Source organism: Podarcis gaigeae (genome assembly GCF_964106915.1).
Source record: "Podarcis gaigeae genome assembly, chromosome: Z".
Lineage (NCBI taxonomy): Eukaryota > Metazoa > Chordata > Lepidosauria > Squamata > Lacertidae > Podarcis > Podarcis gaigeae.
Genome location: NC_139691.1, coordinates 17899554 through 17923513, shown reverse-complemented (window position 1 = coordinate 17923513; position 23960 = coordinate 17899554). Strand labels below are relative to the sequence as shown.

General features: G+C 46.0%; 1 protein-coding gene across 10 annotated transcripts in view; it reads right to left on the bottom strand.

Annotated features, from left to right (window-relative positions):
• RXRA (retinoid X receptor alpha) overlaps positions 1–23960 on the bottom strand; it is a 124220-nt gene that overhangs the window by 40150 nt on the left and 60110 nt on the right. For 5 of the 10 annotated variants that reach the window (XR_014560173.1, XM_083722332.1, XM_083722335.1 and 2 more), the window contains 2 exons: positions 11448–11495; positions 67–335 (listed from right to left, as the gene is read on the bottom strand). Coding sequence is in view for 9 of the 10 variants with exons in the window: in XM_083722332.1 (XP_083578458.1) it covers positions 67–335; positions 11448–11495 (317 nt within the window). In the remaining variant the exon portion in view is untranslated. Of the gene's footprint in view, positions 1–66; positions 2929–4375; positions 5170–11447; positions 11496–23960 lie in introns of those variants that run through there. The other 5 variants (XM_083722337.1, XM_083722339.1, XM_083722333.1 and 2 more) reach the window with 2 other exon arrangements.

Sequence of the window (23960 nt, the reverse complement as noted above, 5' to 3'; positions counted from 1 at the left end):
TACCAATCCCCGCCATCACATTGGCTGCCACCTGCTTCCCAGAGTCCCCACCACCAGGTGACTCACCTGAGGGCTGCTGGTTCCAAATCCAAGGCCAGGGGCAGAGGGTCCAGACATGGGGTGAGCCCCCATTGGGGAGCTGATGACTGAGAACGGTGGCCCCATGCCGTTGATGGGTGAGTTGAGGGTGCTGATGGGTGAATGGAGCTGGCCAGGGGACCCCAAAGCCCCACCAATGCCGGTGCTCATCGACGGATGGAGAGAAGGTGCGGCCATAGGCCCTCCTCTGCTGTTCGGAGAGCTTAAGGAGGTGGAATTGACTGGGCTGGAGAAATCTGTGAAGAGAAAAAGGAAAAAATATACACTGTCAGTTGAAAAAGAGACCAGGGGATGTATTGCATATCCGTACTAAATAGGCCAAATCTCTCTCTCTAAAAAAGAAGAAAGTATACAGCTATTATTTCACTGCAGGGAGTTGGAAGAGATGAATCGCAGGGTCCTGTCGAACTCTACACTACTGTGTTTCATTCATTCACAAACACACCACACACCCCTTTCTGGGGGAAATACTGAAAGCACTAACAGACAAGCAAGAAATTAAGTGATTAGATTTATTTGTGTATTTATTTACTTCATAAAAATTATGTACCACTTGATTGTATAAAACTTCAAAGTAGTTTACAAAATAAAAAAATACACACACACTTCCACCTAAATTTATTTATTTCATTTAATGAGTTACAAGAAGCATAGCAAGTTCTCTACCCAGTTTGCTATGACCCTTCTTCTAAAAACAAAGTAAGATTCTAGTCCTCATAACCCTGAACAAAGGCTTGAATTAAACAGGAACAAAGGAAGCTACATTACACTGAGTCAGACCACCAGAACATCTTGCTCAGTATTGTCTATGCTGACTTGCACCAGCAGCTCTCCGGGGTTTGACAGAATCATAGAATTGAAAGGGACACTGTGTAGTCCAACCGCCCTGTGATGCAGGAATATGCACCTGTCCCCTAAGGGGATTGAACCTGCAACCTTGGCATTCTCAGCACCACTCTCTAACCAACTGAGCTATCCAGGCTGGCAGAGGTTCCCAGCCCTACCTGGAGATGCCACTGATGACTGAACCTGGGACCTTCTGAATGCAAAGCTGATGCTCTGCAGCCCCGTGTAAATCAATTCAGATTCTAGTCCTTGTGGTTCTGAATAGGAGGCCAAATTGAACAGGAATACAGGAAGCTGCTATAGCCCAAGCCAGACCATTGGTCCACCTACTCAGCATTCTCTATACTGACAGGCAGCGGCTGTTTAGGGAACACTCCCTTGGGCTGAAAAAGACTCTACACCCATGCTTTCAATGTACCCACCAATGTACACCCAAAGTTGTTGTTTTTTAAATGAATGTGACAAGCATATGCATACATTATTTATTTGTTGATTTATTGAAATGTCGAACCCGCCCTTCAAGCGAGTAAATTTCAAGGGCAGCTTACCAAAAATAAAAACAGAAGCACATGAAGGGTTTTATTCCAGGGGGTGGGGTGGGGGGATGAGCAAGAGAGGTTGTCAGTCTTCCCCAAGGGTACATTATGCTGCCAATCCAGGCTTGACAGGACATGACATGGGGAATCATTTATTTAAAAGATGTAGATGCTGCCACTTTGTGAAGCTTGAAAAGAATTAAAAAGAACCACCAGCATGCACCTCCTCTGTAAAAGATGCTCTGGGGCACCAGAGTTTGGGAAGCGAATCCCTTAGCCCTCGGAGTGATCACAGGTTAAGAACCAAGGATGCTGCCTCAGACCAATGCAGACCATTGGCTAAACCACCCTGAACGAACTGAAGCTACACACAATCATAAGGAGGGCCTGCTGGATCAGACCCATTGCCTATTCAGTCCAGCATCCTGTTCTCACATTGGCCAACCAGGTGCCCATTCTGGGAAACCTGCAATTTGGACCTGAGTGCAAGAACACTCTCCCTCCCTGAAGTTTCCAGAAACTGGTATTTTGCTGCTTCTAACTCTGGAGGAAGAGCATAGCACTGTGGTTAATAGCCACTGATAGCCTAGCCCTCCATAAATTTGTCCAGTCCTCTTTTAAAGCCATGTAGGGTGGTGATAATCACTGCCTCCTGCAGGAGAAACTTCCAGAGTTTATGCACCACATGAATAAATGACTTTCTGTCCTGGATTTACCAACATTCAGCTTCATCGGATGCCCAGGATTTATAGCCTCATGAGACGGAGGGGGGGAAACTATCCACCTTCTCTATTCCATACACAATTTTATAAAATTCTATGATCGAACCTGTCAGTGCAACCTCTGCAAAGGCAACTCTCCAAAATGCTTTTAAAAGCAACTATGAGTTTACTGGTTTTGACACCAGAGAAACACATCAGCAGAGCATATCATTCTCCCTGTAAATTGCATCTATTTCCTTCCACGTTAAGTGATCTTTTTGCATTTCTAAACTTTGGTATATTTCCATTATGTTTAAAAATCTGAGCTAAATCTATTCGAAATTTGCTGTGTGGTTACAGTGGGTGGAAGGCAAAAGCAGACTGTATGCATGCAATTCAGGCCTAGGCCTACAGGCCGCCTAGAGCTCAGGAGCTTCATCTGAATAATAAAAGACAGAGGGAATTCTAAAACCCTCCAATGACATTGTTAGTACCTGGCAGGCAGCCAATCCCTGCTGAGATAGGGCCAGTGTTCTGATTCGCTTATTGTAGCATTAAGGTGACCTATCACAGGCGGTGTGTGTGTTTTGCCTGGGCCAGCTTACGGTATATATACTGGGACAAGTGCCCCTGTTTGTCATTCTTGTTCTTCTTGTTCCTGATGTTCCAACAAATCCTTTTTGAGCTGAACCCACCTAAACTTCAGAAGGGATCCATCCTCCTACCTGGCAAGGTCCAGGCAATACCTTCATTCTTCTTTTTTTTTTTTTTCAAAATTTTTATTAGGTTTTTTTAATAAAAGAGATACAAAAATGAAAAACAGCATTGTTTGTGTCTTTACAAAATTTCATAACATCTTTGGACTTCCTCGCGTCATCCGCTCGCACATACATTGTTCATAAAATTTTTCAAGCAAATTACCATCTTATTTGTAATCTTATAACCAATCATTACAATATAGTCTAATAATGCTCATCTAATTTAGTGATGGCCAATTGTTTATAATCAAGCATCCTTCTTAGCATTCCATCAAATTACAATAATTTTGTAAATAAATCTTAAATTTCTTCCAGTCTTCTTCAATCCTTTCCTCTCCCAGGTCTCGAATTCTGCCAGTCATTTCCGCCAGCTGCATATAGTCCATCAGCTGCATCTGCCATTCTTCCAGCGTGGGTAGATCTTGAGTTTTCCAGTTCTTTGCGATGAGTATCCTTGCTGCCGTTGTTGCATACATAAAGAAAGTTCTGTCCTTCTTTGACACCTTCTGGCCGACAATACCCAGAAGGAAGGCCTCTGGTTTCTTAGTGAAAGTATACTTAAATACCTTTTTCAGTTCATTATATATCATTTCCCAGAAGGCCTTCACTTTAGGGCAAGTCCACCAGAGGTGAAAGAATGTTCCTTCATTTTCTTTACATTTCCAACATTTATTGTCAGACGAGTGGTATATTTTGGCAAGCTTAACTGGGGTCATGTACCATCTGTATATCATTTTCATTATATTTTCTTTCAAAGCATTACATGCAGTAAAGTTTAGCCCAGTGGTCCACAACCTTTCCCATTCCTCAAACATAATGTTATGCCCAATGTCCTGTGCCCACTTTATCATAGCCGATTTAACCATTTCGTCTTGTGTGTTCCATTTCAACAGCAAGTTATACATTCTTGAAAGTACCTTAGTCTTAGGTTCTAACAGTTCAGTTTCCAGCTTCGATTTCTCCACCTGGAACCCTAACTTTTTGTCATTTTTAAAAACTTCTTTAATCTGAGCGTAATGTAACCAGTCTCGCACTTTATCCTTCATTTTTTCCATACTCTGCAATTTCCAGTTATTTCCATCTTTTTCTAATATTTCCCAATATTTTGGCCAATTGGCTTCCATATTGGGTCTTTTTCGGGCCTTAGCTTCCAGAGGTGAAAGCCACCTTGGGGTTTTATTTTCCAATAAGTCTTTATATTTTGTCCAGACATTAAACACTGCTTTTCTGACAATATGGTTCTTAAAGGCCTTATTGATCTTAACTTTGTCATACCATAAGTATGCATGCCAACCAAAATTATTATTAAACCCTTCCAGATCCAACACATCAGTGTCTTCGAGAAGTAGCCAGTCTTTTAGCCAGCAGAAAGCTGCGGCTTCATAATACAACCTTAAGGGATCCATCCTCCTACCTGGCAAGGTCCAGGTAATACCTTCATTCTTCTAACTCAGTAACTTCTGTGTGCCAGGAGGCAGAAATAAATTAAGTAAGATCTTGGGAGCTAAATTCACCCACCCACCCCATAGGCTGTTCCCTGCCACATCTCTGCAGGATTCCCTGATCTGTTTCTGCCTTCTTCCAACCTGTGTCCAAATGGGATATAATTGGATCATTTGCATACCCTTTATGGAAAGACACTGAAGAGCAGCCACCTGCTTAGAGAAAGTTGTTGGCCAAGTCTCTGCATGAGTCACTACGTTGTGCTTGCCTCCTCTAAGTCATGCTAAGTACAGTAATTCATGCAGACAGTTTTGAGATAGGTCAGTCCTTTCAGAAAGGTGTCCTTTCGTCATCTGAAAAGGTAAACCTTTCCTCAGCTGTTGGAGCGAAGCCTGCAGTTCTAATGAGCGCTGTGCTGAAATCTGTTCTTTAAATTTCTCAAAACTATGTTTCCCTTGGAAAAGAGACTTCGGTTTTTCTGCCACATTCCCAGGGCATGTCACCACTATGAGATGGCCATGGGTGGAACATGCACCCCCCCCACTCCTGGAGAATGCAGACCATGAGTGAGATGGCTTTTTCCTTCCCTTAAACATAACTCCAGCACACTCCACGGCATCCCCAGGTGCCTGCCCTTCCTGATTTTTTGGGGGGGAGGGGGGGACCTGTGGGAGGAGGTAGCCTTGTGGTGTCTTCCCCCTGGGCTTTACTGGAAGTGTAGAAAGTCAGGGAGGCTGCAGAGTGCAGATAGTTGGTGAGATGGTGATGTGTTGAATGAAAGAGCAAATACTCTCAAAACATTGTCAAAACAAAAAAAATTCCTTCCAGTAGCACCTTAAAGACCAACTAAGTCAGTTCTTGGTTTGAGCTTTCGTGTGCATGCACACTTCTTCAGATACACAGAAGGAATTTTTTTTGTTTTGACTATGGCAGACCAACACGGCTACCTATCTGTATCTCAAAACATTGCCACCCTCAGCACCCTCAAAAATAAAGCGCATCAAAAACCCTGCACTGAAATTTTCTTTTCCCCTTGATCATTTTTAAACACAAGTTCTTTCCCCACTAACTGATGGAGAATGGTTAAAACAAAAACACGGGAGAAATATTCAGAACTGTGTGGCTTTTCATTGGTGTGCAGGGGGAGTGGAATATACTTCAGCTACTAAAAATTTAGGAATGACACACATGTAATCTAACATGACGAACTTAGGATAGCATGAGCAAAGAAAACATTAGAGGTGCTAAAGAGCATTTGGCTCAGATTATCAGACATATATTTACACACAGTTTCTTCTGTCCTCCCCATCTCTTTTGATGTAAGGAGAAATTAGCAGACTTCCTCAGGTATTAAGGCATTTCCCAGGAGCTCAAAACACTTTCACACACAAACCTCAAAAAATGGGTCTCATTTCCACTGCATTCTCACCTCTACAGATACTCAAGGGTTTTAAAAATCAACATACTCCAGACTTTAGATCCTGTTCCAAAGTTGCCCAAACATGACTGTTGTGCGAAGCCGTGGCAACTTTACCACTGGAAAACACAAATGGAAAGGTACAAACCCTACTTCCCCAAGGCCTGTCAGAATAAATCAGTCTTCACCTGCTGGGAGAACAACAATAAGGAGGGAGGAGTCCAGGTTCCTCCCCAGCAAGGAAGTTTCCAGAGTCTTGGAGCAGCCACTGAGAAGGCCCTCTCCCAACTTCTATGTACCCAGCAAGTGTGCTTGTGAGGGTGGCAGGACTGAGAGAAAGGCGTCTCCCAATGGTCTTAGAGGCCAGGCAGGAGAATGCAGTCCTATGCCACACACCCCTATCACATATGCTGTGAATGTGGCCAGATCCTTCATGATTTTTTTCAATCCATAATTGAGGGCTTAGTCTCTAAAGACTAAGATCAGGCCAATGGCTTATCTAGTCCATCATCCTGTTCTCACAGTGGCCAACCAGACGCCCCAATGGGAAGCCCAAAAGCAGGACCTGAGCCCAAGAGCCCTCTCCCCTCCTGTGGTTGCTAGCAACTGGTATTCAGAAGCATGGCTGCCTCTGACCCTGGAGGTAGGACACAGCCATTAGGGCTAGTAGCCATTGGTAGCCTTTTCCTTCATTTATTACTCCAAACTTTCAACACCATTTAGGTTGGGGGCCATCAATGCCTCCTGTGGGAGAGAGTTCCACAGTTAAACAATGATGCATGAATTTTCCAACATTCAGCTTCATTGGATGTCTAGCCTGCAGTGGAGAATCTGGAGTTTCCGTGGTTGCAACAAGCAGCCTCTCAGGTTTTCAGTGGTGACTGTGTTGCTGCCTGACTCCCAGCATGCACTGGGATGGCTCAAGCCTGACCCGTATTGGTTGTTCTTCCGGGGGGGGGGGGCTCTGCAACCATGAGACGCCAGTATCACACTTCATCCTTGGGGGCTGATACGAATGAACAAGGAAAACCTGTCACGACAGGCAGGCCGACAGGTTGTCCGGGATCGTTACAGCCTTTTAATTACATTCAACTGCAGTTTAATGGGCTCTAGGCAAGTTGGAAATGATGTAATGGACTACGTGTGGGGAGGGGAGCTTTGGCTGAAAAGCAGAGAAGTGAGTTGGAGGTGTTTGGGGCTGTTGATGTGTATTTCTTAAGAGCAGTAAGAAAATATAAGAAGAAGAACAAAGAGAATTGGTTCTCTTTCCTGACATTTGTGATGTTAAATTTATCACTCGCCCTGTTCAGGCAGATACTGACAGCCTTAGCAAAACAAAAACCCCACATAAACAAATTAAAAACACCCAAGAGACAGGCAAAAATATGCAACTGCAAAATGGAAGTGGATAGACACACTCTGTCCTCTAGGTCTATGGCGTCCTCCTTCCCTCTTTCTCTCCCTCTTTGTAATGCATGTTGGCTGGAAAACGGCATTGCAAAATTCAGAGAAGTGCGAATCGCTGGGTTTTTCAGCTCACATACTGTTTTGGAAAGCGCAAACTGGGAAGGCCAATCTTCAAATGAAAACTAAATCAAACTTCTTCCCCACCCCACCCCCCATTCCTAACCTGGAACCAACATGAAAGCGTGCACCACATCTGATGCGAGCACAGAAGTTAAGAAATATAAGAAGAGCCTGCTAGGTCAGTGCCCATCTAGTCCAGCCTCCTGTTCTCACAGCTGCAGAGCAGATACCTCAATGGGAAACCTGCAAGCACAGAAGCACTCTCCCATCGTTCAGTTCCCAGCAACTGGAATTCAGAAGCATTACTGCTTCCAGATATGAGTAGCCATTGATAGCCTTATTCTCCTTTGGGTTGGTGACCGTCACTGCCACCTGCAGGAGGGAGTTCCATAAAAGTTATTTGCCCAGAGACTGGGCTTGCCATTGCTCTGTCACAGAGCTAATGCTATCTTCTCAACAGAAGTTGTTCAGCTGGAGCAGAGGGGCGTGCATTCCGCCCACCAGTGGGCAAACAGGCTTTACCTAGCTGATATTGACATGTTACGGATGGGTATCTCGGGGGAGGGGGGCATGGCAGTAGCTAGGGTGGAGTGAGGGGGAAACAGCCTGAGAACTGCTTGTCTAAGTGCCACAGGAAGAGGCCCAGCCTGATAAGGGAAAGAAGATATGTGTCTGCCAAATGGCTGGGAGCAGAGCTTGGCTCCCTCTGTGTACAGGACAGGGGAGTTCCTTTTAAAGACACAAGGCTGGATTTCACTCCTCCTGCTCACACAAGAGAGCTCAGCCTCTCTGACAAGAGCATAGAACCTGCTGGATTAGGCCAAAGGGGGGCGCATCTCATCCAGCCTCCTCTTCACACAGTGGCCAACCAGATGCCCATTATGGGAAGGCTACAAGCAGGATCCAAGCACAAGAGCTCTCTCCCTTCCCGCAGTTTCCAGCAACTAGAATTAAGTGTTACTGCCTCTGACCATGGAGGGAGAGCATGACCACCATTGCTAGTGACCACCAATAGCTTTCTACGTGGATATTCTCAATCCTCTTTTCAAGCCATCCAAGACAGTGGCCATCACTGCCTCCTGTGGAAGCGAGTTCCATAGTTTAACCATGTTTGGCATGAAGAAGGACTTCTTCTTCTTTTAAACTTTCATTGGACATCCATAGTTTCAAGTGTGGTGGGAAATTATGAGAACTGCAGTCCATAAATAGCTGGAGGTTCCATGTTTCTGCTGGGAACCTAGCGTCATCATATATTAAGACTTGTCTTATGGAAGGTACACAGATCTTTAGGATTACATGCATGCAACAACCTATCTTGGGATTTATACAATGCAATGCAACAAACTTTATGGTTTTTTCCACTCCTCCAATTGAATTGTCTATTTTGCCTCTTCTTCCCTCCCTCTCCCCAGCCCCCAGCTTGTATCTGAAACAATTTTGCAGAAGGGAAGTGGTTTTGGAAATGTTTTGAGGCCTAGTTAGATTGTGAACCCCCCCCCATCCCACAATGGAAACGAAAGATGGTTTGTTTCAACACCCATCTTTTTTGGGTCTACATTCCTTAACTGGCTCAGAGCCTAATTGGGAACAAGCAAAAAGTTCTTCCATCAGTGAGTCGCGCTTGGAGGTCCTGAGGCAACACGTGCAAACACACACACACTCACATACATTTTCCAGGGTCACATTCCCTGACCCCAACTTCCTTCAACTCCCAGCCCAACACAGCCCCAAGTTAACTCTTTCCTTGCTGCAGAGATTCTAATTGCCCCCTCCCCACAAAATACACCCATTCTGTACACCTGCTTTGTTCAGGGCAGCACAATGGAAAACTGGAAGGACTGGGCACTCCTAGCCAAAAAGAGGTTTTACAGTTGATGTTAGGTGGACACAGCACGGTGTAGAGGTCTCTTTCTCAGCCTTTCTCAACCTGGGATCCCTAGATATTGGACTACCATTCCCATCATTCCTAGCCAGTATGGCCAACGGTCAGGGATGATGGAAGTTGCCGTTCAAGGCATCTGTGGACCCAAGGCTGATAAAGGCTGCATTAGAGATATAAATATACAATGGAACTTCAAGGAAATCTGTAAAAAATATTGAAGCACTCCAAATAATTTGTCCATGTTTGTGTGTACAGAAAATAATAATGATGATGATGATAATAATGATAATGATGATGTTGATGATAATAATAATAATAATAATAATAATAATAATAATTTTTTATTTATATCCCACCCTTCCCAGCTGAAGCTGGGCTCAGAGCTGATAATAACAGTAAAATAATACAGCATTCTAAAATCAGTTCATTCTAAAATCAGTAGTAGATCTACTTAAAAGGCAACATGTGGAGATTTGCACTGATCGTTGGAATGCATCCCTTCTTATTATTAATAATAATAATAGAGTGTAAGACTATTTGTATAATCTTAAAAGGTCTTAAAATCTTAGAAGGGTGCATGGCTACAACTATCATGAAGAGACAGACTCTGCACTTCCGATTTTGCTACTACACTAACAGCTGAAACCTCCAAGAGCCAATGTGGTGTGGCAATCAGAGACTTGCATCGGGGCTGGTAATCTCCCTGAAGCCACCCAGAAGAAGCCTCAGTTTCCAAATGCATTCACTCTCCCACTCATGCCCACTGCCTTTTCACAATTCCCCAAGCTGCATGTGTATAGACATCCGGTGACCAAAGGTGGCAGTCTGCCAAAGTGTGCAGGCAATCTGCCATCTGCCCATGAGGCTGAACAGGTGATTTCACACTATTTGGGTGGCAGGTATAATTAAAAACAAACAATAACAACCTTCGGTCCGTGTTTGTGCAATGGCAGCCTATCCAGCCATCTACATCTGTTGCACAGAGTCACTGGGTTCAGAGATCTCAACCAGACATGCAATTTACTGTCCATTTTGGTTAAAAAATACAACCTGGGTGTTGCAACATTTTTTTATTTTTGCTGCAGCAAGGGAGAGTGTGGGTGAGAGAGAGAGAGCACTGAGTACTGAGGATAAGAACAGGCCTGTCTAGTCCAGCTTCCTGTTCTCACAGTGGCTGACCTGATCCCTGCCCCCAAGGGAAGTCCACAAGCAAGACCTGGGTGAAATAGCAACTCTCCCCCACTTGGGGTTTTGAGAAACTGGACCATCTTCCCTTCTGCAGTTTCCAGCAACTGGTATTCAGAAGCATCCATGCCTCTGGCTGTAGAGGCAGAGCACAACCATCACGGCTAGTAGCCATGGATAGCCCTCTCTTTCACGAATTTGTCCAATCCTTTTGTAAGGCAATCCATGTTGGTGGCCATCACTGCCTCCAGTGGGAGAGAGTTCCATGGTTTAACTATGTGCTGTGTGTACAAGTCCTTCTTATTCTTTGCCCTGAATCTTCGAACGCTCAACTTCATGGAAGGCCCTCGAGTTCTAGTGTTATGAGAGAGGGGAAAAAACTTTTCTTTCTCCTCTTTCTCCATGCCATGCCTAACTTTATAAGCATCTATATCCCCTCCTACTTGCCTTTTCTAGAAAGCCTCGAATTCTGCACACTTTCCTCATAGAAGAGTCACCCCATCCCCTTTAGCATGCTGGTTGCCCTTCTCTGAACCGTCCCCAATGCTCGTCTTACAACTGTAGTCTTACATCTTCCCTATGTCCCTTTCTTCAAATGGTAAGATATATCATTACACTTGCTCCAAAAGGCAGTAGAAATCAGCCCTGCTGCTCCTTCTGCCAAGGGGCCCCTGGATATCTGCCCTAAAGTCTCAACATAGCAGTGCTACGGCAAATTGATGGTGACACTAGACGTTTGTTTCTTGTACCAGAGTCAAGCTCATCTTCACTTTCAAGAGATGCCTGTGCTTTTAAAAGACATGGTGGCAGAGACTGGGGTGGGGAAGGAAATGACTGGGATAATATTAATTTGCTGGGGGCACTATGTGATCCACAGCTGCTGCTCTCGCAGGACTGGTGGGTGATTTATAGGGTTCTTATGTGCAGGAAACTCCTTTGCTGATTTGCTGCCCTTCATTCCCTGGGTCCTTTTCTCTTTCCCAGAGTGGAACCACCTTGGAAAGTGAGCAAAGGCGTTGTTCATACATCATGCACATGATTTATTTCACTCACCCAAAACGCCAAAGCTGCCATTGGATACACACGCACGCACACACATGTCTGCAAAAACAAAACAAAACAAAACTACTTACTGGAATCCCTGATCCAAGATGCAAGAACCTTTGATAAAGGGCTGCAATCATCTCATTGCATCACACCTATACAGGCCATTGGTCCAAATGTGAAAGGGGCTTACTGGGATGCTGCCAACAATTTAACCTGGGACCTCCTGAATGCAAGATGTGCTCTCCCACTGACCTACATCCCTTCTCCAAAACATAATGCAATATTCTAGTCCTCATCATTCTGAGGAACAGACTGAATTAAACAGGAGCACAGGAAGCTTTCTCATACTAAATCGGATCATTTATCTAGCTCCATATTGTCTACACAGACTGGCAGCAGTTCTCCAGAGTTCTGGGCAGGGAGCCTTTCCCCACCCTAATCTAGAGAGACTGAGGATAAAACCTGGGAGCTTCTGCCTGCTGAGCAGATGCTCTTAACCACAGAGCTATGGCTCTTCCACTGAAAATAAAACAAGATCCTAGACCTCATGGTTCTGAATAAATAGGAACCTGGGGGTCTTCTGCATGCAAAGGAGATGTTTTACTGCTGAGCTGCAGCCCTTCGCAAGCCTTGAGAAAAATGTGCACAAAGTATAACAACAATAAGAAAATCTACAGTGCTCTGGAGAGAGCCGAGCACCCCGATTAGAACTTTGCAAAGACATTTCCTCAGAAGCAATCCACTGTCTCTCTTCTCCTTGCAGAGCTGCCCAAATCATTTCCCTCTTGGCAACTGGCTTCCACCAAAGCCCGTAAACAGCCACAGCTTTGGGAAAAGCCCAACCAAAGCTTCTGCATTGTCTTCTTCCTTCCAAGCATTAAAAAAGCGCAGACTCAAGGTTCAGCCAGCTCCTTTGAAGCACTGTGTGCAACTTCTCTTGCTTAACTCAGAAAAGCTGTTCTTAATAAAGCCATAACAGAGGTGCCCTTTCATGGTGTTTGCCAGTGAAGGGTGACTTTTACCATTTCAAAGCTGTCCTGGAACAACACATTGAGGCTGAAAGAGGGCTGGTTCATGTGCTAATCAGAAGGGACGTTCCGAAAACCAGGTCCCAGGTCAGGGGAGCCAAATAACATCATTATGATGTTTCTAACAGTTATATAGAATGCTCACAAAGAAGTAAGAGAATGCTACAATCAGATAACCACTGGTAAAAATGTAAAATCAGCAATCGAAATATCTATTTGTAGAGTTGGAAGGGATCCCAAGGGTCATCTAGTCCAACCCCTTGCAATGCAGGCATAATGTAACTCATTGTCTATAAACGTGGCTGAGACAAGAGCTTAAATGCTATGGGACTCTGTTAATTTCTTCTAATATGCACATAAGAGTGTAGGAAGCAGCCTTATACCAAGTGTATTGTCTATAGCAGTGATGGCCAAACTTGGCCCTCCAGCTGTTTTGGGACTACAACTCCCATCATCCCTAGCTAACAGGATCAGTGGTCAGGGATGATGGGAACTGTAGTCCCAAAACAGCTGGAGGGCCAAGTTTGGCCACCACTGGTCTACACTGACTGGCAGAGGCCCTTTGAGGATTTCAGGCAAGGAGAATTGCCCCTGGGCAGGAGAAGGCTAAACAATAGTCCTTAAAAGTCAAGTAAGGGTCTAGTCCTCATTGTTCTGACCAAAGTGACAAAATAAGTATGAGGCCCAGAAATCTCAGTGCATCCGGCTGGGCTTCATGGCAATTGACCTGGTTCTGCAGTGCTCTTTTAATGTTATCAAATCAGTGGGTTTTCCCATTAAGGCATTTTGTTGGGCACTGAAAGAACAGGATGCTGGGGCAGATGAGCCATTGGCCTGATCCGGCAAGCCCTTCCTATGTTCTCAGTTGCATGAAGAGAAATGTCTGACTAGGGCTAGAACTTCAGCCCCACTTCCACTGCAGCAATGAAAAGGATCCTGCACCTCTCTCTCTTTTCATGCCACTGAATCTGCTTCGAATTTCCCAAAGAATGCCAGATCCCCAAGCAGACCACATGGAGAGACTCAGCCCCATTGTGATTCTAAGCCATTCCTGGCATGCCACAGACATAGCTGAAATATTTCCGCCTAAGCAGGATAGCGGACAAAGGGAAGTGGAAGCCTGGGACACCCTGTGGGCGCAAAGGGGTTTAGAGAGCAGCAAAACCACAAGAACTCCACGGCTCTCTAACCACTGTGCAGCACTGCCTCTCTTCCTTCCATGCCAAGCAGACTAAAGCATGCACCTTGCTATGCTTGCACCCCAAAATAATAAGATGGGTGGTTCTACTCGCTGGTCATAAAAAACCCAAGAGCCTGCAGGATCAGGCCAAAGGGGGACATGTAGAACAGCATGCTGTTCTCATAACCAGATTGCCTGTGGGAACCCTGCAAGCAGAAGCAGAGCACAAGGACACTGTCTCCTTCCATGGCTTCCAGCAAAAGGTATTATGCAGAAGCATTGCTGCCTCTCACTGTTTAGGCAGAGCATAGCCATCATGGCCAGCAGCCACCAACAGCCCTCTTCTCCTCCCTGAATTTGTCTAATTCATTCAAAGCCATCTAGATTGGTGACCACTGCCACCTCCTGCAGGAGAGGAGTTCCATAGTTTAACCACGAACTGCATGAAGAAGCCCTTCCTTTTAGCTGTCCCAAATCTTCCAACATTCAGCTTCATGGTAGGCCCCCTACTTCTAGGTGTCATGATGGAGAAGAACTCTTCTTCACCCACACCCTCTCCCCCAGGAAGAGCAGTGCAGCAAGGCTCTGGAACCGGAATCTCAGGTCTTGGCACCAGCTGGAGGAATCCGGGGCCTCAAGGGGGTTGCGTCACTTCTCTTCAGGTCTGGCCAGGCTTCCCATCCACATACACACACACTGCAAAATTCATTCTACCCCTAAGATCTGAGTGTTGCTGAACCAGTTTCTCCAAGTGTCTCGATTCTCTCACACACAGCTCCATCCCAGTTGGGAGGGCAAGTCTCAACAGCTACGCTAGTTGTCCAAGAGTCAGAAGCACGAGCCTTTTATGCCACCATCTCTCCCATCGCATGTCAGGTAATAAATGCAGGGGTTGCTCTGAGAATCCCCCTTTCATTGCAAACCCTTCTCTACCTACTAAGTGTTAGAATTGCCTAACATTTTTGTTGCAGCCCCTGGAAATATGCAGCTTGAAGCCATTTTCTTATTGATTGATGCTTTGTGTGTGTGTGTGTCTGTGTGTGAATAAATTATCTCCTGTTTATAAGTATATGTTGTAAGCCGCACTATTTTCGGCAAAGGAGAAATAAGTAATATTTTATTTTAAGTTTTATAGAGAGCCAGTATGGTGTAAGTGGTCAGACTAGGACCTGGGAGGCCAGGGACGAAATTTCCACTCAGCAATGAAGCTCACTGGGTGACTTTGAGGACAGTCATTGCCTCTTAGCTTGATCTACCTCAAAGGCCTGTTGCAGAGATTGAATGAGGGGGAATAAAACCATGTACGCCACTTTGAGCAACTTTGTGGGGGGGAGTGGGATGTGAATGCAATAAATAAGGAAGAGTATACACAAATATGGTGATGTATGGAAGGGAGAGATGGACCATAAAGAAGGCTGATTGCCCAAGAATTGATGCTTTGGAATTATGGTGCTGGAGGAGACTCTTGAGAGTCCCATGGACTGCAAGAAGATCAAACCTATCCATTCTTAAGGAAATCAGCCCTGAGTGCTCACTGGAAGGTCAGATCGTGAAGCTGAGGCACCAGTACTTTGGCCACCTCATGAGAAGAGAAGACTCCCTGGAAAAGACCCTGATGTTGGGAAAGATGGAGGGCACAAGGAGAAGGGGACGACAGAGGATGAGATGGTTGGACAGTGTTCTCGAAGCTACAAACATGAGCTGACCAAACTGCGGGAGGCAGTGGAAGACAGGAGTGCCTGGCATGCTCTGGTCCATGGGGTCACGAAGAGTCGGACACGACTAAACAACAACAACATACACGAGTAGCCAACAGTAGTTGCAGGGAGAAGGTCAGGAGGGCCAATTCAGACTTGCAAGAGAGGTTAAAAAGAATAAAAAAGATTTCTTTGACTATGTTTGAAGCAGGAGGAAGAACAAACAAATGGCAGGTCCTCTGCATGGAGAAGACAGAGAAATGCTCTTGGGTGACTGAGAGAAGACCGAACTACTCAACACCTACTTTGTCTTCACCCAAAAGGAAAGCATTGCCCAACTTGCTCATAACAGAATAAACCATGCCAGGAGGGAGCTGCAGCCCAAGAGGAGGCAAGGAGACACCTAGCTACTTTAAATTAATTGGGATTCAATATGACTTTAACAGACTGGAGAACTGGGCCCAAACTAACAAAATGAAATTGCATAGGAACAAATGCAAGGAATGCTAGGCAGGAAGAATGAGCTGAACAAATGTAATGCATTTGTAATACAGGGAGACCCCTGACTTGCCAATAGCACATATGAAAAGGATCTTGGGGTCTTAGTAGACCACAAGCTGAACATGAGTCAATGTGGTGATGATGAAGCAGCAGCAGCAAACAAAAAACAAAAACAAAACCCTAGTACAGTGGTACCTCAGGTTACATACGCTTCAGGTTACATACGCTTCAGGTTACAGACTCCGCTAACCCAGAAATAGTGCTTCAGGTTAAGAACTTTGCTTCAGGATAAGAACAGAAATTGTGTGGCGGCGGTGCAGCGGCAGCGGGAGGCCCCATTAGTTAAAGTGGTGCTTCAGGTTAAGAACAGTTTCAGGTTAAGAACGGACCTCCAGAATGAATGAAGTACTTAACCCAAGGTACCACTGTACTATTCTAGGCTAAATCAACAAAACTATCATGTCCTGATCAAGAGAAGTAATAGTACTACTCTATTGGTCAGAGCCGGTGTGGGTTAACTGAGGACAGGGCGTGCTGTATATCTGTGCAGGGAAGTAGCATGAAGAGGCCAGAGCACCAGGTATTAAGGGTCTCAAGTTAGGTGCCCCCCCACAGGGATCCCTGCCTGCCACTGGGGGTCTCTGGGCTCCAGAGCCCGGCCTGGGCTCCCCGCCACATCACTGGACCCTCACTGACTGGGGCTAGTGTCGGGGGCAGGGAGAGAAGTTTGCCCACCAAAGTCTGCATCAGCTGGCTGGGCTCCTCCCTGTATAGGCAGCCAGGGGCACAGTGCAGCCCCACTTGGCTCCAGTGGCCAGGCCTGTACCTGGTATGCAGGCTCTGTGAACTTGACATGCCCCATGCACATGTGCCCAACAGCGCTGGCTGTGAGGGCTGGCCTGGTGTGGTGGGTTCTGTTGGCCCTCTGTGCCTTGCTCCTGTACCTGTGTGCACCTGTGTGAGTATGAGGTGGCCCAACTCACTCTGGTCATGGCCCCAGAGGCTTGCCTAAAATAGGTGAACACAGAACCAGCCCTACAGGAGGAGGAATTTTGTGCTGGTGCAAAGAGTCAAATCAGATTTGGTTGGGTCAAACCACAGTTTCAAATTCTGGCTCGGAGGCCAAGCGCAAGCCACAGTTCACTGGGTTGGATTTCACAGTAAGCAGTGGCTTGCACAAAACAGTGTATGAGCAAAGCAACACAGGACCTGGAAAGCGGTGGGGAGTTTGAAGCTGAGGCAGTGAGAAGCAAGCTGTCATCTGAGTGATGGAAAAGGGGAAACGGTTTTGGCAGCTGATGTCTATATAATAAAACATGCCTCTTTTGTGTGTGCATGTGACAGAGTTTGGATTTTTTTGGCACAGGCAAAGCATGGGAGGAAAAGGCACTCAATATTACGATAAGAAGGAAGTGCATGAAGATAAGAGCTGCCAACCTAACAAAGCGTCCCTGACAGATGGCCTTCCAAAAGGTCTGCTCCACTGTTGAACAGAAAGTTCTTCCTGATGTTAGTTGGAATCTCCTTTCCTGGAATTTGAATCCTTTGCTTTGGGTCCTCTCTTCTGGAGCAGCAGAAAGCAACCTTGTTCCATCTTCTACATGACAGCAGTTCAGATAATTGAATATGGCTTATTATATCACCTTTCAGTCTCCTCTGCTCCAGGCTGAACATCCTCAACTCTTAACTGTTCCTCGTAAGGCTTCCTTCCTAGATATTGCCAAAGACTGAACCCAGGGTGCTCTGAATGTAAAGCATATGCTCTACTGCTGAGCAATATCCCTTAACATAAGAGTATATTTCTAATCATTCTGAAGAATGGGCTGAAGCTCCACCACTGAGTTACAGCCCACCCACTTGAGACCTAATGCTTACACTGGAAGCAGCATTATACAGGGTCAGACAATGGGGTCCATCTAGCTCAGCACTGTCTACTTTGACAGGCAGCAGCTCTCAAATGTTTCAGGCAGAGCTTTCTCCTACCTGGATATGCCACTGGGAACTGAACCTGGGACCTTCTACATGCAAGGCAGGTGTTATAACTATTATTATTTTTTATTAAATTTGTATACTGCCCTTTGTCTGATGATCCCATACATACAAGATAAAAACACAACATACATGATAAAAGATGAAATGCAAAAAGCAAAACAATAATCCCCCCTGCAAGCACATTTAAAAGCATATAGGATGTTAATCAGCCTATTGAAGAGGAACCTTTTTGCCTGGCATCTAAAGATATGTAGCAAAGAGGCCCGGTGGGCCTCCCTGGGGAGTGCATTCTACAAACAGGGAGCTACTGCAGAAAGGGCCCATTCTCGTGTTGCCACCCTCTGGACCTCTCGGAGGAGGCACATTAAGAAGGGCCTCAGAGGATGGTCCCAAGGCCTGGGTTGGTTCAGATGGAGAGAGGAGGTCCTTGAGGGATTGCAGTCCTGAACCATTTAAGGATTTGCAGGTCAAAACCAGCACTTGCTCAAAACATCTTGACCCGGTGAGCAGCCTGGTTCTACTGCTGAGTTGCAGCCCTTCCCCTAAAATATCAAGTAAGATTCCAGACCTCATGATTCTTAACAAAGGAATGATTTGTCTAGAGATTCCCGCACCGGTGTTTCCCCAGCCCTACAAATGGAGACTGATGCTGGGACATTATTCTTACAAACCAATGCTCAAACCACTGAACTACAGCTCTTCTTTTAAGACATAAGAAAATGTCTCAGTGCCTTTTGAATTCAGGTATCCAGCAAGCTGTTAGGGTTAGCACACTTACTGTATGTTGATAATCAGCGCTGGGCACCCTGGTGTAGCCTTGGGCACCCTGGGGATGGACCCTGGCAGCCAATGGTGGAGCAGACCTATCGCTCCATCTTGCACAATCCAGACTCCATATGCAGCAGACTGTAATTAACAGCCCCCAGGGAAGAGGTTTTCCCTAATAAATCAAAATAAATGAAGTTCGTAGAGTAGCTACAAGCCTAGTGGAGGAAGCGAGTAGGCAGAGGAATCCCCATCCTGCCTTAGATAGCAGGCGCTCTCGGCCTCAATTCGTTCTCTCAATCAGATCAGTTCCAGCTGTATTTGAATCAAGTGGACGACTTGGCTGCTGTCCAAGGCTGCATTTCCTGGGTCAGATGCCAGCCACCGTTCCCAGACAACAGCTGCCAGCCAGGCGGGAGGAGATGACAGGGCATGAAAAGGGGAAATGGGAGGCCAATATGGGCAAAGCACACTCCCTCCCCTCGTCTCTTCCCTCGCTAACTACTCACATCCAAGGGAATTGGAGGTCTCCACGAGAAAAGGTTGATTGGAGACCTAAGACAATCATCCCATGCATTCATTGCACCCCAAGGAACATAAGAGGAGCCCTGCTGGATCAAGCCAATGGCCCGTCTGCTCCAGCATCCTCTTCTCACCAAAGCCAACCAGACATGTGGGTTCCTCCAAACTCCCAGAGCAGATTTGGGGGGTGGGGGCATGAAGAAAGGAGGGGCCAGGGAAGTTCTGTTCCTTGAACGGTATTTGGCCACTAACTTGGGTTGCTTTAAAAGAGGATGCAGCCGAATGTTGGAAGATTCAGGAAGGATGAACGAAAGTCCCAAAGTTAACCATGGAACTCACTCCCACCAGAGGCACTGATGGCCACCAACATGAATGGCATTAAAAAGATGGAGTGGTACCTCTAGATACGAACGGGATCCATTCCGGAGACCCGTTCGCATCTAGAGGTAAACGTAACTAGTGACGGCACGTCTGTGCGCATGCACGTGATGTCATTTTGAGCAAAACCAGGAAGTGATGTCAAGCGATGTCAAGTGGCAAAACCAGGAAGTAACACACTCCGTTACTTCCGGGTTGCCGAGGAGCACAACTCGAACGCGCTCAACTCGAAGCGTATTTAACCTGAGGTATGACTGTAATTAATGGCTATTAGCCCTGATGGCTATGCTCTGCCTCCGTGGTTGGAGGCAGTAATGCTTCTGTTTACCAGCTGCTGGGAACCACAGGAGAGGAGAGTGACTTTGTGCTGAGGAAGCCCTCATCAATGCCACTGTGTCAAGGAAAAGGCTATGACAAGGGCCCATCTCTGGAGTGGCTGATCTTATCTGCTGTATAATCATATTTGCCTCGAAACGTATCAGGCACAACCTCATCCTTCGTGTTATTTTCCTAGAATGTCCTGTGCCCAGAGCATAAATACACCTTTTGAGCCAAGGCTCTGAGCTGGGATAAACCCCACCTGATAAGCCTGCTTGCTAGAGCCCAATAGCGCTAATCTTTTGATGGTTCAAAAATAACAACGCATTATCTCATCAAGGTCGTCACACCGTCATCACCAGCTTGGAGAGGAAAAAATATCACCCAATAGAGATTCATCTGCCAGCGAGACCGCAAGGCAAGCTGAATCATGTCACGTGAGGAGGACACTTGCTTGGGATAGCCTTATTGCTGGGATAAAACACTACAACACTCCAAAAAAAGAGCTTGCAATTAATAACGGGGGGGGGGGGAGTATTAATGGCAGCACCCAGCAGGTAAGGATCTTTTTGGCAGCTGAAGGGGCAAAGCATTTGCTAACCCTTATCTGTTCAACAGGAATTCAATGGGCCATAGAATTATAGAATTGTAGGGTTGGGACCCCAAGAGTCATCTAGTCCAGCCCCCTGCAATGCAAGAAGCACAGAAAAAGAATCCCTGACAGATGGACATCCAACCTCTCTTTCAAAAATCTCCTAAGAAAGGCCATCACCTTCCAAAATCATAATAATAATAGAATTGTAAAGGTGCAAGGGACCCTAAGGGTCATCTAGTAAAATAACCCCTGCAATGCAGGAGAATTTTCATAAGGTAAAGGTAAAGGTAAAGGTACCCCTGCCCGTACGGGCCAGGCTTGACAGACTCTGGGGTTGTGCGCCCATCTCACTTAAGAGGCCAGGGGCCAGCGCTGTCCGGAGACACTTCCAGGTCACGTGGCCAGTGTGACATCGCTGCTCTGGCGAGCCAGAGCCGCACACGGAAACGCCGTTTACCTTCCCGCTGGTAAGCGGTCCCTATTTATCTACTTGCACCCGGAGGTGCTTTCGAACTGCTAGGTTGGCAGGTGCTGGGACCGAGCAGCGGGAGCGCACCCCGCCGCAGGGATTCAAACCGCCGACCTTTCGATCGGCAAGTCCTAGGCGCTGAGGCTTTAACCCACAGCGCCACCTGCGTCCCCCGATTTTCATAAGAGGCAGTGCTAAATCAATTTGTAGTTCTCTTGTGCATTGTGGCTTTTTATTTCTTTTTTTAAGTACCCCCCCCCCAAAAGCAAGAAAGCTAACACTCTCCATTTATTTATCACTATTTGTGATGAGTATGTTGTATTCCATTCACGTTCTACTCAAATCAAGTTTTTGCTGCGCTGGCATTGAAAGAATGCAGAATGAAAGAGGCCGCCGTTCATGTGGAATGTCTTTGGCTGAACAAAAAGTTTGCTGAACAAAACTCTGGCTACACATTTTGGGGGAGCAAAGAAAGCCACCCATAAACAGTGAAAGGGAGATCTTAGGTTTCAGCTGACTGGTGTCATGGTGGCAGGCGAGCACCTTGCAACTTTATCACTCTTCAGAGACTCCACTGAGCTGTGATATCTCCAGATCTTTTACAAATAAATACTCTGCCTCATTATCTTGCCATTAAAGTTGCATGCTGGGTAAAAGATGAGAATAGTCCATGCTCTCTCGCTTTTACTAATCTAATCTGGATGTCAGGGATTCCATTATTAATGCAATGGGTGCCACCTTTTCTCCCTCACCTGTCCCCTCCAGTACTCCCCCCCCCCCACTTTTCTCACTTGTACTAGCAAACTTAGAGGGTACAGCTGCTATTGTGCTCAGGTCCTGCTTGCATCTGGTTGGCCACTGTGGAACTAGGATGCTGCACTAGGTGTGCTATTAGCCCAATCTATTTGACTCTTATTATGTTCTTTTGTTCTTATTCCATGAGGGAGGGGGGATGGGATGGCACCTCTTGTGACCCACTGTGCCAAATCCAGCTGAGCAGCGATGGCTGGTGAACTGCCAGGGCACATGGTTCAATAAGAGGTGAAAGGAAGCGAGGGACCCAAAATCTCCAGCCACCTTGTACTTCCAAGAACATGAGAAAAGCCTGGTTGCTGGATCACCTGGTCCAGCATCCAGTTTTCACAGTGGCCAATTGGATACTTCAATGGAAAGCCAGAAGCAGGACCTGTGGGCAACTGCAACTCTCCCCACTTGCAATTCCCGGGGTGAAGATGACAACAAGGCTGTTCATCCTTGTGCTCCACATTTTGTTCTAGTTTTAAAGAGGTTTTTTTATTTTGAATAGTTTTTAAATCAGTTGGCTCGGCAGTTAATGTTATTTGCTACATAAACAACCATAGAATCACAGAATCGTACAGCTGGAAGGTACCCAAGGGTCATCCAGTCCAACCCCCTGCAGTGCTGGGATCTCAACTAAAACATCCCTGACAAGTGGCCATCCAACCTCTGCTTAAAAACGTCCAGTGAAGGAGAGCCCACAACCTCCCGAGGGGAGTCCATTCCACTGTCAAACAGCTCTTACTGTCAGAAAGACAGAAACATCTTCCTGATGTGTAGCCAAAATCTCCTTTCTTATAATTTGAAGCCATTAATTTGAGTCCTACTCTCCAGAGCAGGGGAAAACAATCTTGCTCCATCTTCCATGCAACAACCCTTTAGATATCCCCAGCTCCTTCAACCATTCCTCATAAGGCTTGGTTTCCAGACCCTTCATCATCTTGGCCGCCCTCCTCCTCTGCACAAGTTCCAGCTTGCCAATATCCTTCTTAAATTGTGGTGCCCAGAAGTGGACACAGTATTCCAAGGAGCGTATCTGTTTTATGTGTTTTACTTCTACGTAGGCTTAAAAGCAATTTACCTGCTATTCAGTTTACACCAACCATAAAATACACACCAAGATTGGTACGTATGGGTGGCCCTTTTCTGAAGCTGTTCCAACTCTACAATATCCTTTTTGAGGCAAGCCGACCGTAACTGTGCACAGTAATCTAACTGTGGTCACACCGTAGATGTGTGTAATGGCATAAGGATAGCAGGAGTTTCATTTTCAATTCCTTTCCTAACAATCCCTAGGATATAAATGTTCTCTCTTGCCACACACCAGGTTGACATCTCCATCCATTTATCCCTGTTCAGCCTCTGCCAGTTCAGACCCCAACAGCGTACATAAGAAGTCTGGCTTTTAATGCCAATGACTCAGTGTCTCCTCGGTGGAGGATCTTGGTGTGCAGGAAAAAAAACACAGAAGTCCTTTGTCCTCCTGTGTGTGTCCCCCCCCCCTTCCAACAGTCGCTAATGGACCAAATAGACAATGGGTATTCTATCACCAAAAGCCCAATTTGGGTCAGAGCTGCAGTGCTGCATAAGAGTGGCAGGGGGGTGGGACTTGACTGTGCAGGTTTAAATGTCAATATCCCCCCTTCCGACCCCACATGCCTGTGTTTCAAGGGATGGGGCACAATTCATTCCCAATAAAAGCATGGTAAAAGTAAAGGAGAGCCCTGCTCTGCAACGCAGAGCTAAACTATGGAACTCACTTGAGGCAAGGATGGCTACCAACCTGGATGGCTTTGAGAAAGGATTTGGACAAATTCATGGAGAAGAGAGCTAAGGTGACTACTAGCCCCAATGGCTACGCTCTGCCTTCCCAGTTCTGAGGCAGAAATGCTTCTGAATAGTAGTTGCTGGAAACCACGGAGTGGGGCAAGCACTGCTCTTCTGCTCAAATTCTGCTTGTGGTTTCCCTCTGAGGCATCTGGTTCTCCACTGTGAGAGGATGCTGCTGCACTAGATGGGCTGCTGGTCTGACCCAGCAGACTCGTCTTATTTGGGTGTGGTTTGTTTGTTTGTTTTAATCAATTTTATAAAAGGTTTTTAACACATGAAACAATAAAGTTCTCTTGTTAAGGACTCCTGGAGGAGACCTGGAAGGAAAGATTCCTTTCCAGAGGGTGCCAAGTCCATGGAAGCTGACATCACCATCATCAAATGTGATGTGGTCAACAAAAGAGGTTTAAAGACTCTCTCAAGGCAATTTTTTAAAAATGTAGTAT